The sequence below is a fragment of the Hypanus sabinus genome, chromosome 23 (assembly GCF_030144855.1).
Source record: "Hypanus sabinus isolate sHypSab1 chromosome 23, sHypSab1.hap1, whole genome shotgun sequence".
NCBI lineage: Eukaryota > Metazoa > Chordata > Chondrichthyes > Myliobatiformes > Dasyatidae > Hypanus > Hypanus sabinus.
The window spans coordinates 35,832,818-35,850,605 of NC_082728.1; the positions used below are offsets into that span (position 1 = coordinate 35,832,818).

Consider the following 17,788-nt stretch of genomic DNA (forward strand, 5'->3'; position numbering starts at 1 on the left):
CGAGTTGCTGTCTGCCGCCTATGACCCATTACGGCTGATGGGCTGAAGTAAGTGAGCAAGAAATCTTGGACACAACACTGAAAGAATTCACCCAGTCTTCATAAAAATATGCCTTGTCCACCTGAGAGGGCAAAAGGGATTTTGGTTTAAGGACCTGTCCAAAAGACGGAACCTCAGATTGTGCCCCATTCCTTCTGTTGGATTGATATTTCGCTCTATGTTTTTGTCTGTGGAGTGCGACTGGGAAGGATGTTTGCTGACTCAGAGCCGAACTTACTTCTAGTGAGTGGTGACACAAGTAACTGCAGATTATGAAATTTGGAGCAAAAACATAAACAGCTGGGAGAACTCAGAAGGATGCACAGCATCCATGGAGGCAAAGTTTTGGAGGTGTGGGTTTGGGTGGAGACGCTACTAGCGAGTGATAACTGACTTCTGTCTGGGAGTATTCTCTTTGCTCTAGTTATCTAACAAAGCAAATATGAGTATAATCAGGGGATCAGTTTGTTTTGATTCTGAATCAAAGGGAGTTGATATAACCAGGAGGAAACAAACAGTGTATGAACCTGGCAAAACATTCATGAAATTCCAGTATAATTTCTCACAGTGCTTGAAAGGTGTTCAGGGATCCTTTATTTTCTCCAGCCATTTTCGAAGTTTTAAATGCTTTGAACAGGCATAATTTTTTAACTAAAGATAACTTCCTTGAGCACAGCATTCAGTCTAGACTTGTTCTCCTCTACAGTTTCCTGGAGGTTTCCTGTGTCTTCCTTAGAGATGAGGGACACAAAATACTTACATAACTTCCCTGCCATTTCTTTATTCCCCATTAGAGCTTCTTCAATTTCAATCAGCAAGGGACTCGTATAAACTTTAGCTCATCATTTTCGTGCATCTGTAGCCTGTTTATGTTTCTTCCAAGTCTTAATTTGCCTATTTATACTTTATAAATGCCTCCTTTGCAGAAATCTGATTTTGAGTATTTTCCTTTGGTCTATTTCTATCTTTAACTCTTCATGGGAGCCAATGCAAATGTGATTTCATAATTTGTCTTGTTCTGGTTGAAGTTTTAAATTTTTATTCAGTTTCCTAAAGAATATAGAACAGTACAGCACAGGAACATGATGCTGTGCTGAATTAATTAAACTATGAATTAGACATCTAACTAAAATAGTCACTTTTGCACACACATCCGTACCCATCCTCATTCTTTGTATATCCATGTGCTCATCTAAAAACCACTTCAATGCTTCTATCGTACTTGCCTCCGTTAACACCCTGGCACTGCATTCCAAGCACCCACTATTGTCTGTGTGTAAAAAAGATGCACACCTCTATTGAATTTACCCCTCTCATCTTAAATGCATGCATTCTAAAATTATACATTTCAACCTTTGGGAAATATACCGGCCGTCTATCTACACCTCTCTTAAACCTCAGCCTAAACTTCCTTTCAGCTTTCAGAGAAAACACACTAAATTCGTACAAATTCTCCTCACAGCACATGCCCCCTAATCGAGGCAGCATCCAGGTAAATCTCTTCTGCGCCTTTTTTACAGCCTCCCCGTTCTTTGTAAAACGTGGTGACCAGAATTGACTGCAATACTCCAACATGGCTTAACTAGGATCTTATAAAACCGTGACAAAACTTTCTGACTCCTGAACTCCACGCCCTGGCTAATGAACACAAGCATTCCTTCCACTGTCTTTACTACTTGTATTCAATTTGTGCAGCTAACCTCAGGGACATAACTTTGTCATTACATATTACAAGATCTAAAACAGTCTGAATTCTAATTTAAAAAAAAACAACCTTCAGTTATGTCTTTGTATGATCTTCCCATGCTCTGACTTGAATTGGGGGTGTACTTGTATGATTGACCCCTTCCAGCCAAGCTCTAGTTATCCTTACCCAAGTTACTACCCCATACTATTGAGTTGTTCCTTATCTTGATACTTTTTAAAGTTTTCCTCCAGTAAAACCCTTTTGCTATGAACAGAGTAAGCACCTACCAACTCCTCAACACCCCCCAGCAGAAATATATATATATATAGCTAAGACTTTTACACAGAACAATGGTAATTTTAGGTATTGCACTGTACTGCTGCCAAAGAAAAATCATGACATATGCAAGTGATGATAGACCTGATTCTTATCTTGCTCTCTGTTGTGGACTGGGAGTGGGAAGGGCTTTGGGAGAGGGGGATCATGATTGGGAAAGGGGAAGGGAGAGAGGACGGAGTGGGAAACACCAGAGAGACAGTCTGTAATGATCAATAAACCAATTGTTTGAAATCAAATGACCTTGCCTGGTGTCTCAGGGCTGGGTGTGTCTGCACCCATGGCAACCCCCCACCCCCCACATCCCTGGCAATCCTTCTCTGCCACCTGTTCCACACTGCTCCCATGGTGCTCCACCTTTGCCATTCCCAACATCTTTTGCTCCCACCAGATTTACAAACTTGCTCTCCACTCCACGTTGACAAATACAGCACTGTGCAAAAGTCTTATGCACCCTAGCTATATACAGTATATATGCCCAAGACTTTTCAACAGTACAGTACAGTAGATGGACAATCTACTAGAGTGGGGGATAATGTGCTAAAAATAGACTAACCTGGAAGTTTTCATATGTTGATTCTATATCTATTTTCTAAAGAGTTTCTAAATGACATTGGCTTTGAACAAATCGCTCAGAATTGAGTAATCAGTGGCCACTTTGTCAGGCACACTTGAGCACCTGTTTGGTCATGCAGATAGCTAATCAACCAATGACATGGCAGCAACTCAATGAGTAAAAGCATACAGACATGGTTCAGTTGTTTTTCAGACCAAACATCAGAAAAGGGAAGAAATGTGATCTAAGTGACTTTGACTGTGGAATGATTGTTGGTGCCAGGCGGGAGGTTTGAGTATCTCAGAAACTGCTGATTCGGGATTGTCATGCACAACAGTCTCTGAAGTTTACAGAGAATGGTGCAAAGACAAATTTTAAAAATACATCCAGTGGACAGCATTTCTCTGGCAAAAATGCCTTGTTAATGAGAGAGGTCAGAGGAAACTGGTTCAAGCTGACAGGAAAGCAACAGTAGTTCAAATAGAACGTAGAACAATACAGCACAGTATAGGCCCTTCGGCCCACAATGTTGTGCTGACCTTTAAACCCTGCCTCCCATATAACCCTCCACCTTAAATTCCTCCATATACCTGACTAGTAGTCTCTCAAATTTCACTAGTGTATCTGCCTCCACCACTGACTCAGGCAGTGCATTCCACGCCCCAACCATTCTGAGTAAAAAACCTTCCTCTAATATCCCCCTTGAACTTGGCTTACCTTAAAGCCATGTCCTCTTGTATTGAACAGTGGTGCCCTGGGGAAGAGGCGCTGACTGTCCACTCTATCTATTCCTCGTAATATCTTGTGTACCTCTATCATGTCTCCTCTCATCCTCCTTCTCTACAGAGAGTAAAGCCCTAGCTCTCTTAATCTCTGATCATAGTGCATACACTCTAAACCAGGCAGCATCCTGGTAAATCTCCTCTGTACCCTTTCCGATGCTTTCACATCCTTCCGATAGTGAGGCGACCAGAACTGGACATAGTACTCCAAGTGTGGCCTAACCAGAGTTTTAGAGAGCTGCATCATTACCCCGCAACTCTTAAACTCTGTCCCTCGACTTATGAAAGCTAACACTCCATAAGCTTTCTTAACTACCCTATCTACCTGTGAGGCAAATTTCAGGGATCTGTGAACATGTATCCCCAGGTCCGTCTGCTCCTCCACACTCCCAAGTATCAGAGTACATTTACTTTGTACCCTGCCTTGGAGATTGTCCTTCCAAAGTGTACTGCCTCACACTTCTCTGGGTTGAACTCCATCTGCCACTTCTCAGCCCACTTCTGCATCCTATCAATGTCTCTCTGCAATCTTTGACAATCCTTAACACTCTCCACAACACCACCAACCTTTGTGACATCTGCAAATTTGCCAACCCACCCTTCTACCCCACATCCAGGCCGTTAATAAAAATCATGAAAAGTAGAGGTCCCAGAACCGATCCCTGTGGGACACCACTAGTCACAACCCTCCAATCTGAATGTACTCCCTCCAGCACGACCCTCTGCTTTCTGCAGGCAAGCCAATTCTGAATCCACCTGGCCAAACTTCCCTGGATCCCATGCCAAATAATCACGTGTTACAACAGTGGTGTACAGAAGAGCATCTCTGAATGCACAATATGTCAAACCTTGAAGTGGACGGGTTACAGCAGCAGAAGACCATGAACTCAGTGGCCACTTTATTAGGTACATGTGATATATAGCATCCGAAGTTCTGGCAAGAGGAAGTATCTGAAAAACATCATGCCAAGCCAAATGTGATTGAAAAGATTTATCAAAAATGTTTGTTTCAAGCAGCATGCTTCTGTAGAAGGGAGAGGAAGAGAGCTCCTGGGATCAGGAAATTATTAATTGATAGCCTTTGACAAATTTGTGAGTATGAGCATGAGAGTTTGACCAGCGGAATAATTTGCAGAAGACTGTAAGCTTTGGCAAGTTTACAGGGACAAGGCAAGGCTTTGGAAGAAACTGAATAAACAGGCTGGAATTTGAACAATTCGCATCAGGCAGTTTTTAGACTTACCATTCTTAATCCGCTGTTGCATTTCTACCAGTCCTGCATGAAGTTGTCTCTTAAATTCTTTCTGTTCTGTTATCAACTTTTGTTGCTCAGTGCAATAATTTGTTGAGAATCACTCCCTTGAAGTTGCATTGAATGGTTTACTGCATTAAAGGCTGCTTTTCTTGTTCAGGAATGACTTATTCAACCCTTTTTCAAAATTAGCCTAATTTCTTCTCAAGCCGTAAGTTTTCCAATTCAATAATAAATTAGTTCTGGCATTAGCTAACTTTTTTTTCTGTGAAATATAACCTGTCTCAAGCATTTATATAAATTAGATGTTTTTCAAGTGAAACACAAAGAATTATAGCAAGTATTTTCATGAAATGAATGTTTATTTCAGAGCAGCTAGTTGTGGTATGGAAAGCATTCCAAGACTGGTGGATCATAAATCATTATCAGCGATTTAGTTTTCTTGGGAGGGATTGTAGAAGAGAGACAAAATACAGTTCTCTTATTTTGGAAATAAGTGACCTCAGATTTCATTGTGTTGTGTGACAGGATACTATACAACCTTGTTGCAGAAACTCCAGCGTCGTCATCAAGGGGATATGATCACAGGACTTCTGATGCTGTATCCTAACTATGTTATTCATGCGGTAGAGGTGAGGTTAATAACTGCCATGCATTCTTAAATGAAAAAAAAAGCAGTATTTATATAAAATGCTTGACAATGTACATATTACAATAATTTCTGAAGTTTTATAAAAACAAATGCATTATTAATGCAAAAAACTTAGAAGATAAACACTACGAAGTACCTCAAATATGTGAGCAGGTGTAACACAACATAATCCTTTCAGGGATTAATTACCAAACATGTTGGCTAACCTAAGTAGTGGAGAAAAAAGCAGTACACTCTTCCCTAAGGATTGTGGTAATATCTCTACAAGTTAATTAAACATTTTTTAATAATCCGGGCAAGCATTTCTTAAAATAAAAATCATTTTGATGCAGGTTTGTATCAGTCAAATAGGTTTTAGTGATTATTTTAATAAATTTGAAGCTCATAAATTTTGGTAAAAAGAATTCATCTTGGAGATGCAATTTTGAAAATATTGCTTTGCGTTGGAAGTAAGGAATTAATCTATAAGCGAGTTAAAGTAGAATTTCATAGATTAGTGTGGCCTTCAAGCTGCATTTTCTTTTGCTTAGCTTGATACCAAATTAGGTGACCGATTTGGAATAGGTACTTGGGAAAAGGAGGGAAAAACAGATAACATTAAAGACCTTTACAGACTCTGCCACGAGGATGACAGAATGAGCAAAAGCTTTGGTGTTTGCTTGTCTATTTTGTTGCAAATGTAGGCTGATTTTTGAGGTACTGTTATAAACACAAAGAGGGGAGTTCAAATGCTAGCTCAAATAAAGCATTTTTCCTTTACTGAGCCAGCAGGAGAAAAAGAGAGGATTTGGCTTGAGTATAAGGAGTTTTCACCTTCTCCACCAGCACATAGTGAATCCTTATCATTGGCTTGCTCTTGTTATACAACAAGCTGAGAAGTAGTTGGAAAATATCTTGTGCTTTAGTGTTGCCATTTTTTCAAACTATGAAATGGCTTTGAAATCGTTAACGTACTCAGGGTTTTTCTTAAATGAAGATCTTTATCATTCCCATCCTTGCATATCTTCTTGATGTGTGAAAGTTTTGTAAAGTTGTCTTTTTTTGGATATTCTCAGGCTGGCTCTAGAATTCCTGAGTGTTTTGATACTCTGTCGGCTATTTCCATCACCTCTTATGCAAAATGAAAAGCTTCTGAGTTTTAATGCCACTTCTGACCTCTTCCAGAAGCAGACGTAAACCAACAGCTCGTGCGTCATTGACTGCCACACCTTCATTTTTGGCACCATATCAAGCCCTGTCAAATATTTGAAAACTAAATGTTCTTGAAATATGTGCAATGCCACTGGAAATATAATTCTAATTGAACAAGTTATCAGCTGTCAATTTTAGAAACTCAGTGTAAAGTATGAAGCTGTACTGGGTTCAGACCATCCAAGAAGGCATCTTCAAAAGCATATGAGTTTTGTGAAATCTGTTCTCAATTCATCCTAAAGTTCATCATTTGATAAATATACTGCAAGATATGTAACACTGGAATACCCCCCCCAGGAAATGTAACATTGGAATTATGCAAATTTATCTTCATATAAGAAATTCTGGGTTATACAGATTTTCATGGTGATGCCAGTAAACAAGTGAGTACACTTCACATTTCAGCCGTAGGCAGACTCTATGTGGCTACTGGGTAAATTGATGCATTTTCATCTTTTGAGTTGCATTCATGCCCAAAGGTAGGAGGAAATGCCATGCGATCATACAATTGAAAAAAACTTCATGTTGTGTTGCATTATGAATGTGGACAAATATTAACTTTGATTTCAAGCTCTTTGCTCTGCATACAGCCGCATTCAATATGAACACCATTGTGAAGAGCAACGGATGGACTGAGGGCATGTGGAAGCTTTGACGCCCATAAAATCCACTGTAATTACAAAGTAACTATCTGCAGTGTTCTTGGAAATATAAAAACCATTAACTGAAGACAAAGGAACAACATCAGTACCTGTGAAACTTAGCCCTATGACAATCCACGATAAGGCTGAAGTTTGTATGAAGCTAAGAATATTGAAACAAAGGTAGCACGGAGCTGTGTCTAGTGGAACTACTGCACCAATGACACATGTTCAATTCTGATCTGTCATACTACCTTTGTGCAGTTGGTACGTTCTCCCTGTGCAAGCTGCCAGTGGAACTCGACAGGACAGGCAGGATCTATGTTGAAGTCCTGATGAAGAGTCTCGGACTACCATAGAAACTGCCTGACCTGCTGGGTACCTCTAGCATTTTGTGCATGTCACTCTGGATTTCCAGCATCTGCAGAATCATTTGTGTTTACATTCTCCCTGTCACCGTGTGGGTTTCCTCCAATCAAAAAGATTTGCAGATTAGTAGGCCAATTGGCTTCTTTATATGAATTGAGAGAGTGGATATGAATATATAGAGAATAAAGTTCAAATTAATCCTTGAGATTTCTTTTAGAGTACAGTATATTGATGAAGTGCATAGAATATGATAGCATCAAAATATAAAATGGAACACTAAGTATGTATATTCTTCAGTGAAATCTGACTTGCATAAAATTTGCCTGAAAGAATGCCTTCTGGGATAAAACTCTTGTGTAAATTGGGAATTACATGTATTCATGGCTATTCCACCATTTTACATAGTGCAGGCTTTTACATCTGATGATGTTCCATTGCCAGTAATATAATTAGGGTCTGACAGATGCATAATGTATCACTTGTGGTTATTGTAACCTGAGAACTTCCATTCAAGTTCAAGATCAACCATACACAAGTATACAGTTAAATGAAACCATGTTCCTCAGCAGCCAAGGAGCCAAACATAGTACATACAGTCAAATACAGCGCAAAGTACATGTTACAATAGCACATATAGTCACAAAAAAAAATTAGCACAAATCTCAGAGTGGCCTGGCCTTAAGATTAATGGTGCATGAGATGTTGTCTTGGAACCATGTTCCCGCAAGACAAGGACATAGCAGGTCCTCATGTCCCACATCCACAGAAAGAGACAGTAAAGCTTGTCTTCCAGGGAGCAAACACCAGAGAGCAGACTCAACTGGAGAGCTGGTCTGCTGGAACGCAGCACAGATTCCAGTGCACCTGCCACATTACTGTTCTCTCCCACACCACTTCCGGTGCCTCCTCCCCGGGCTGTAACAGGCAACGCTGTGACATGAGAGCCTCGTCTGTTCAACATCTGAGGCCACACAGCTCCCCTGCCATCAGTCTCACCAATGAACCAATGGGCTGATTTGCAGTTCTTTGCATTACCAATGTCCACCAGGGTCTTGCAATCATAAAAAGGACGTTTAAGACCAACATTCCTTCCATTCCAATTGGTTCACAAGTATTCAGAAATGTTTATTTTCCCAAAACAAGTTCTATGAATAGAAAGGCACTCCATTGCATAGCTAGAATTAGGTCTGTTGGCACTTTTAGAAAAGTGTTTATTTTGCTTCATGGGCTTTGTCCTTTCCAGTCTAGGACAGCTTCAAGGTTCTCATTCCGTATTGCTCGCCTCCACCTAGTTCAAAATTTTCCCTTTGTCTTGTGAGCTGCTTGCACCTTATCATTTCTCCGATGACATTTTGTAAACCTGCTGGATCACATTTTTCTCCCATTGAGTCATTTGTTTTTATAAAAAAAGCAATGTCATTCTGCAAGACTTTCTGCACTGAAAAATCATTTCTTGGTTACCATTGTGTACAAAATGCTGGAGGAACTCGGCAAGTCAGGCAGCATCTATGAAAGGGAATAAACAGGTGACATTTCAGCCCAAGACCCTTCATCAGGACTAGAAAGGAAGGAGGCAGAAACCGGAATAAGAAGGTGGGGGAAGGGGAAGAAGTTCAATCTGGTAGGTAATGGATGAGACCTGGTGAAGAGAAAGATGCATGGATGGAAGAGGGGATGAAGTAGGAAGCCAAGAGGGAATGAGTGGAAGAGACTGAAGAAGAAGGAATCTAATTGGAGTGGTCTAATCTGAGATGTCCTCTTTTTTTCAAAGAATATGTTTTCTCTTCCACCACCATTGATGCTGTTCACACCCACTTCTCCTCAATTTTCTGCACAGTTATCCATACCCCATCTTTCTGCTATGATAACAGGGATAAGGTTCTCCTTGTCCTTACCTACTGCCCCATGAGCCTCCATATCTAGCACAGCTTTCTCTGTATTGTCTACTACCTTCAATGAGATCCAGTCACCAGCACAACTTTCTTTACCACCCCCGCCTCTGCTTTCTGTACATTCTGCTTTTCTCTACATAACTCTCTTATCCACTCATCCCTTCACAATGATCTCCCTCATGGCACTTAATCCTGCATGCATAACAAGTGCTGCACGTGTTCCTGCAACTCCTCCCACACCAGCATTCAGGTGAGGTGGCACTTCACTTGTGAGTCTGTTAGGGTCATCTAGTGTACCCTGTGCCCTCAGCATGGCTTCCTCTACATTGCTGAGACCCAGCACAAATCTGGGGACCACGGTATCAGGTAACTCTGTGAGCTACAAAAGACACAATCTCCTGGTGGCCAGCCGTTTCAGTTCTACTTCCCATTCCGACACGTCAGTCCATGGCCTCATTTACTGCACAATGAGGCTGTACTCTGGCTGGAGAAATATCACCTCATATTCTGTTCGGGTAGCTTCTGATCTGATGGCATGAACATCGATTTCTCTAACTTATGATAATTTCTTACCCCCCCTCTCTTTTTGCATTCCCCATTCTGGTTCCCCTCTACCCCTTTTCTTCTCACTTGCCCATCACCTCCTTTTGATTCCCCTCCTCCTTCCCTTTTTTCCACGGTCTACTGACCTCTCCTATTAAATTCCTCCTCCTTCAGCCCATTACTTCTTCCATCTATCCCTTCCCAGCTTCTTACGTCAAACTCATCTCCCTCCCACCTTTCCCCTCACCTGGTCTCACCGATCACCTGCTTGTACTACCTCTCCTCCCCACATCTTCTTATTTTGGCATCTGGCCCCTTCCTGTTTATTCCCCCCAGTGATGCTTCCTTCAGCATTTTTTGTGTGCTGCTCAAGACTTCCAGCATATGAAAACTCTGTTGTTTTTATGCCTTTGTTTACATCAGCAGACAGAAACAGAGAAATGGTAGTCACTGTTGATCACGCTGACTGCTAGTCACATTTTTCTCACGGGCTTTTGAATGGCATCTTACAATATCTAGAGATGCTTTTTCAACATGTTCTTTTGAAGTCAGATCCACTTAGGGAAAGCACCAGCTTCGCACATCATTCAGACATGGAGTGATGCATACAAAGCCAGAACTAACTCTATAATATACAACCTGTCGATTCATGTACATGAAGCCAAATAAAGAAGGAAGTAGATTAAAGGAGGTTTGAAAGAAAAAGGAAGTAAAAAGAGGAACAACCAGTCTTGTATTTGCATCGATAATACTTCTCAGGGCCTCAGAACTTCCTAAAGAGCATCACTTTGTATTTTCCTTTTAAAAATAAAAGAGTTGTAGCATGGACAAATGAAACAAGCTACCTGACGTGGCAAGATTCCACATTGAGTTAAATAAGCAATTAGGCACTTATACTACTATTTGGTGTGGGATAGACTTAGGTTGATACAGTGGAGAACCTGCCTTGCTCATAGTTAAAAATTACGTAGAGATATTTTAACATTCACTTGTGAGATCTTCAGATTAATGCTTCTTTGACAATTGATACCTCTGACAGAGTAGCAGCCTCAGTGCATTGTCATAAAGTAAGTATAATCCAAATAATGTGTAGAACTATCACAGGTCTGAACAAATAATAGCTTCTATATTCTTAAGAAAAAAAGCATTGAATTTTATCGTAACAATATTATGTTAAAGAAAGGGTTTGCTCACAGATTATTTGTAGTTCTTTGCAAATGAATTAGCATAATTTTCCAGGGAAGTTTTTCTTAAGCAGGTCCTTGGAATCAAGAATGATTTATTTCCACTTTGATTTTGTGGATTTGAACTGGCTAATGTAGTCAAGAACCACAGACTTTTCCCCCAAAAGGCCAGATTTTATTTTTATTGAATTTTACTTAGAGATACAGTGTGGAATAGGCTCTTCTGGCCCAATAGCTGCACAACCCAACAAACCCCCTGTTTAACCCGAGGCTAATCACATGACAATTTACACTGACTAATTAACCTACTAACCAGCATGTCTTTATACTGTGGAAGGAAATTGGAGCACACTGAGAAAACACACAGGGTCACGGAAAGAACGTACAGGTCCACAATCACTTACCCAAATTTCTGAAATCTGAAAAGCCCCAAAAACCCAAGTCTTTTTCGTGGAGTGCGGAGCGTGTCGTAACAAGGCTTGTTTGGTGCGCCAACAGCTGACATCACTCAGGTGTGATGTGGCAGCACTAGCAGAGGCCGCCAGACGTCAGTTGTGGCTCAGCTTCGTACTGGTTACACGTGCATTTGCTGTTCACTGATATTTTTGTGTTCACGGTTGACTTTGTCTTTAATTTTACTGTGAAAATGGCAAAAACAGCTGCAGATACCCCTATGGGTAACAATGAGAAAAACAGAAGGAAGCATCTATCATTATCAATAGCGCAGAAAGTGGAGTTATTGCAGAAGCTTGATCGTGATGTGTCTGTGCGGCATCTTACTGAAGAATATGGTGTCGGAACTACCACTGTATGTTATTTAAAGAAACCGGACAACAAGTTACTGAAGTTTTATAGTGACAGTGATGGCCATAAGCTAATGAAAAACAGTATTTGTAAAAGAGCGCGGATCGGGAAAACTCGGAAGTTCTCTTTCCAGCACTCGTTGCTTTAACATGTACAGACTTCTTTTCTTGTCATTATTTCCTAAACCATACAGTATAACAACTATTTACATAGCTTTTACATTGTATTAGGTATTATAAGTAATCTAGAGATGATTTAAAGTATATGGGAGGATGTGCAAAGGTCAGGAGCTCCCCCGCGGGTCCTAAAGTCCACCTGTACTGAGACAGGCTAATTATCAATATAATTGTGAATTTTCTGAAATCTGAAATATTCTGAATTCCAAAATGCAACTGGCCCCAAGGATATAGGATAAGGGATTGTGGACCTGTACTAACTCCTTACAGATGGTGCTGGAATTGAACTCCAAAATCTGATGCTCTGAGCTGTAGTACTGTCATGCTAACCACTACACAACTGTAGCACACTATGGATGTGGTGTGTGGGTGAGTAATTTGGTAGAAGGCATGCTTCTTCTACTGTAAATTCTGAGCTTTAATGTGCTGCTAATTTATGCCCATAAGTCCCTGGATGTTCCTTCCCTATTCCTAGAAGTTGTACAACAAATATTCCTAGGAGTCGATGGGATGTCACGATTTTTCAAGAAGGCATTAAACTCACCCTGAATTTCTTCTCTGTCTCATTCTTAGGCAGATGTTTTTCCTTATATTAAGTCTCCAGTTTGGCCCTAGACTCTAGTGCCATTAGTTTGCTTAGCACTGTTTCTTTAAATGGTTTTTAATTTCTCCACTTTAATTTTTAGCATTAACAAAGGGTTTGTATCATCTTCAACTGTAAGAAGTGAGGCAAAATAAAATTCCTTGCTTGTTCCATGGTCCCTATAATGGTTTATATCCTGGTGAAGCACTTTGGCCTGAAATGTCAACTGTTTGTTCCTTTCCAGAGATGCTGCCTGACCTGCTGAGTTCCTCCAACATTTTGTGTGAGTTTCTCTGGATTTCCAGCGTCTGCAGAATCTCTTGTGTTAATAATTTTCCCAGCTTTGTTCTCTAAGGAATCTTTGTTCACTTTAAGTTCACAAAGCCTAAGCAAGCAGATTGGCTATGCTTGGAAATCACTTTGACAGTGAATAATGAGAAACATTCTCTGGCAATGATTTGGTATATTGAAAGAGGTGCTGTAAAGTCTACTCCATGTCTCAATGGTTTCGATTTAATTTGTTTTGTAGAGCCAGGATCATTGGACTTGGGTGAACTGACATTATATTTAGATTTGAGGCTAGTAGCAGTTCTGAATGTGGCCCAAGAGCTAACATTAAATCATGAATGAGGAATTGCTGCTTTCTGTGTTTAGAGACATGGCTCTCTTCGGACACACTGGATATGTTGGTAAGACCTGAGGGATTCTTGATGTACCAAGTGGACCAGTTGCTGATTCGGAGAAGGCAAAAGGTGGGGTTCATGACAAACTCTTTGTAGTGATCGGACACAGTGGTTTTCTCGCACTCTTGTTCCCCTGACCTGGACCATCTGGTGATTAAGTGCCAGTGATTCTACTTACCATCAGAATTCTTCTTCGTGATCCTGACCAAGGCTTACATACTGCCAAAGGCCAATGTTGAGCAGGCACGTGAGGTACTGAGTGTCGCCATCAGCAAACAAGAAATAGCCTACTCCGACACCTGTCAAACCATCGCCAGGGATTTCAATCAGCTTGTTTGAAGAAATCTCTGCCCAATTATCATTAACATATCACCTGCAGCACCAGGGTCCCAACATACCTGTCCAGTGAAAACTATGATTAGCATTTTGGGAAATCTGGCATTTTGGGAAATCTGGTTACTTAGCTGTCCTCCAGCCCGCATACAGGTGGTGGCTAAAGAACAAGGCTGAAAATATTACGACTACAGAGTGGTGCTCGTGGGATGCAGCAGAGTGGCTTCAAGATTGCTTTGAGTCAGTGGCCTAGGCCGTGCTCAAGCACTCATCCTACGATCTGAATGAATACACCACTGTGGTCACAGACTTAATAAAAGCAATTGTGGTTAAGTGTGACTCCACAAAATAATTCAGAGTCTTCCCCAAACAGAAGCCCTGGATGAACCTAGAGATCTGCAATTGGCAGAGGGCCAGATCAGTGGCATTCAGGTTTGGCGACACAGTTAATTACAAGGGGACAAGGATTGCAAAGAAAACAAGCGAGCTGAGCGAAGCAAGCCTTAGTTTTTTTTTACTTTAAACGAGGAGCACATCTATGATGTGCCAGCATAATGACGTATGCCATTTACGTACTTTTACATATAATCCACAATGCATTATGTAAACAACAAAGAATGCTTAGTAGAATTTTATTCAAGTATTATGAAATATTAAATAAGCAACAGAACCCACAGAGAGCATCTGGCCCAGACAGGGTACCTGGCCAGTACTAAGGTTATGTGCTGATCAGCTAGCTGGCTGGGTGTTCACTGATATCTTTAACTTTGATGTGTTGATTGTTAACACAAATGGCACAGGTCACAGTATGTTTCAATGTACATGTGATCAATAAGTTGTAATCTGAATCTTATTAGTGTGGGATACAAGCTGTCCTTGGACCTGGTGGTACACGCCTTCAGGCTCTTATAGCTTCTGCCTGATGGAAGAGGGGAGAAGAGACAATGCTCAGGGTGAGTGGAGTCCGTGATTGTGCTGCCTGCTTTACTGAGGCAGTGAGAAATGTAGACAGGCCTTCAAAGGGAGGTTAGTTTCCGTGATGTGTCCACAGTGTCTTGTAGTCTTGGGCAGAGCAGTTGCCATACCAAGCCATTATGAATCCAGATGGAATGCTTTTCATGGTGCATTGAAATGCCACAATTCTGAAGCCTCCTGAGTAAGTAGAACCTTGCTTTGGATACCAGTGACACACGCTCCAGCAAATTTCGAGGACTGCTGAAGTTCCATCCCCGTGGATTGCTGCTGATCCCCTTGAGCATAACATACTGCTCCCTCTCTTGGGTCGACAGCATTTCCCATGAGAGGGGATGGTGTGTTCATCCCCATGAGAATCAGCACCCTTGTACCCTCACTGTTGTCTGTAGCCAGTGAGCCTGCAGTGTTGACCCACAGAGGAAGATGGCTCAATCTGTCCACTATTGTGTTTCCACTTGTCTGGAGGTTGGGAATGAAATGGAGGACATGATTTTGTCACAAAGCAAAGTCAAAGGAAGAGCTAACTGAGTGAAAGTGGCCACTTTAAAGTTACAAACTAAGAGAATGGAATCCATTGATAAACAAAGCTGAACAGGTTGTTGTGAAATATTGGAGATTTTACATTCCAATGTATTCAACTGTTGCAAAATAAGAAACAATTGGATGTAGCAGATTGTATCTTGTAAAGGGTTGCAAAGAAATTGGCTCATTACGGATTGGAACTATGCTTCCTTTTTAGACCATAAGACGTAAGAGCAGAATTAGGCCATTCATCCCATCGAGTCTGCTCTGCCATTTTATCATGGCTGATCCTGGATCCCACTCAACCCCATACACCTGCCTTCCTGCCATATCCTTTGACGCCCTGACTGATCAGAAAACGATCAACTTCCTCCTTAAACAGATGCACAGTCTTGGCCTCCATTGCAGTCTGTGGCAGAGCATTCTGCAGATTTACTATTTTCTGGCTGCCTCTTGCCTGTCAGCCAATCCGCTATACTGTAACATCATAGGATTTTATCTTGTTAAGCAGCCTCAGGTGTGACTCCTTTTCAAACGCCTTCTGAAAATCCAAGTAAATGACATCTACTGACTCTCCTTTGCCAACCCTGCTTCTTACTTCCTCAAGGAACTCTAACAGATTTGTTGGGCAAGATTTCCCTTGACAGAAACCATGCTGACTTTGTCTTACTTTATCATTAGTCTCCAAGTACCTCAAAAGTTCATCCTTAATAATAGACTCCAACACTTTCCCAGCCACTGAGGTTAGGCTAACTGGCCTATCATTTCCTTTCTTTTGCTTTCCTCCCTTCTAAAGAGTGGAGTGACATTTGCAATCTTCCAGTCCTCTGGGATCATGCCAGAATCAAGTGATTCTTGAAAAATCATGACCAGTGCATCTGTTATATCTTCAGCGATCTCTGTCAGGATCAGAATAGAAATTTAAAAAGAAAACCAGTTTTGTATCTGTCTCTCATTTTTCTGTGAGAGACTTCCTCAAATAGGAATGAATAGGATGGCAATATCAGTGCTGGCAACTGTAGATTTGGCTTTGCATACAAGTTTATGGCTGTTCCTTTTGCCCAGTCTGCATCCTGCTCTATCTGGTATACCCTGATGGGTTCACTGTTTCTGTTGCCGGTTTATTTTACGGAGTTGACTCATCTTGCCCTGTTTATTTGTATAACCCAGGACAAGCACAACAGGATCTCTTTGTGAACACACTGCCGAGCTGTATCCTTGGGATCTGTGCAGTCCCTTTCAGTTAATAATAGAATGGCTAATATTTAGGTTAGACTATTCCATGGTAAGATAAAATGGTTTACCTTGTACATAATGAACACATTTGCATAGTACAGCCTATATTTAAGTAATGTTCCAAAATGAAAAGGTGATGCTACCCAGTAATTTCATGCAAAATATAACCTATTTACTTAGAATATTGCTTTTACACCCTCTGTTCATGAATAGTTGTTATTGAGGAATATTAAACACTTACTGGCATAAGTCCAATATAGATTAGAGCTGCTCTGGTTTAAAAAAAATGCATCTTGCCTTCAGCTGAAGAACTTGCTTGTCCTGCTTTGAGGGTGGATTTTTCCATTTCTGATACCAGCCAAACCCTTGTACTGTGAGATTTTATCAACTTCCTTTCAATGTTTTCCATTTAATTTAGCCTAATCTCGAGCAAGAAATCATTATATGAAACTCTACAATATAATCTACAATAAGTAAGTTAATTTTTATCTTTATAAGTTCCTTGCTGTTTTAGAGGGTGATGAGAGTAGATGCTCAAACACTCACCTTTGAGTTTAATCCCTTTAATCCACCTTTAATCCACTCACCTTTGTTAAAACTGCTCATCAAATAGGTTGACCTTCAGAATATTCAGTGTTAATCATTGAACTTCTTAACATATAACCATGTGTATTTCAATGTGGTGATTTTAACAGTAGAATCATCAACTTTTGCACAGTGGACTGAATTTGGCAATTCTTCCAACTGATCTCCCGCATAACCGAGTCTTGAAAGATTTATTTCCACTACTCCACTTTAAATGTTTTGAAATAGTAACTGCTAATCACAACTAAAAGTTAGGACAACAACAGAAATAAAACACTGAAATTGGAAAGAACTGAAAAACAGGGACAGCATTTGCAACGTGCGATTAGCCTGCAACCCAAGCTTGAAGAAGACACATGGGAGATTTGTCATGATTTATTTGTAGCGAATAGTCGGTGCTAACACTGACTCAAATTAGCACTGATGTAGGCCCTCTATTGTTCAGGATGGCAAGCATTAATTGAAGCTAGCCAGATACAATTCGATCCATGTTGGCATCTGTTGAAAAGGAGCTGCTTTGGAAGTGGTGCCAGAAGCAGAGCCTAACTCTGTGGGTTTGGTTCCAACAGCCCAGGATTATATTGTGATTACATATTGGTTTTGGTTTGGACTATTAAGTTCAGTGCATTATAATATTCTCAAGAATAACTCTTTTATTCTGTGAGCATGACCATTTTTTTTTGTGAAGACCTTAAGATATTGGAGTAAAATTAGGCTAGTTGGCCCATCAAATCCTCTCTGTCATTATTCATGCCTTATTATCCCTC

At 40.7% G+C, this 17,788-nt stretch overlaps 1 protein-coding gene and 1 long non-coding RNA gene across 5 annotated transcripts in view; one reads left to right on the plus strand and one right to left on the minus strand.

Annotated features, from left to right (window-relative positions):
- Positions 1 to 17,788, plus strand: part of LOC132380123 (testis-expressed protein 47) — a 57,367-nt gene that overhangs the window by 19,880 nt on the left and 19,699 nt on the right. For both annotated transcript variants that reach the window (XM_059948720.1, XM_059948719.1), the window contains exon 3: positions 5,181 to 5,284. In XM_059948720.1, the coding sequence (XP_059804703.1) occupies positions 5,181 to 5,284 (104 nt within the window). The remainder of the gene's footprint in view (positions 1 to 5,180; positions 5,285 to 17,788) is intronic.
- Positions 5,175 to 16,898, minus strand: LOC132380124 (uncharacterized). 3 transcript variants are annotated; one of them, XR_009507646.1, is made up of 4 exons: positions 16,678 to 16,898; positions 13,549 to 13,669; positions 11,529 to 11,795; positions 5,175 to 5,309 (listed from the first exon to the last, which is right to left on the minus strand). It is a non-coding gene; the product is annotated as an uncharacterized LOC132380124 (long non-coding RNA). The 3 variants fall into 3 exon arrangements; XR_009507644.1 differs by having other exon boundaries at positions 13,549 to 13,768; XR_009507645.1 differs by lacking the exon at positions 5,175 to 5,309 and adding an exon at positions 6,473 to 9,011 and having other exon boundaries at positions 13,549 to 13,768.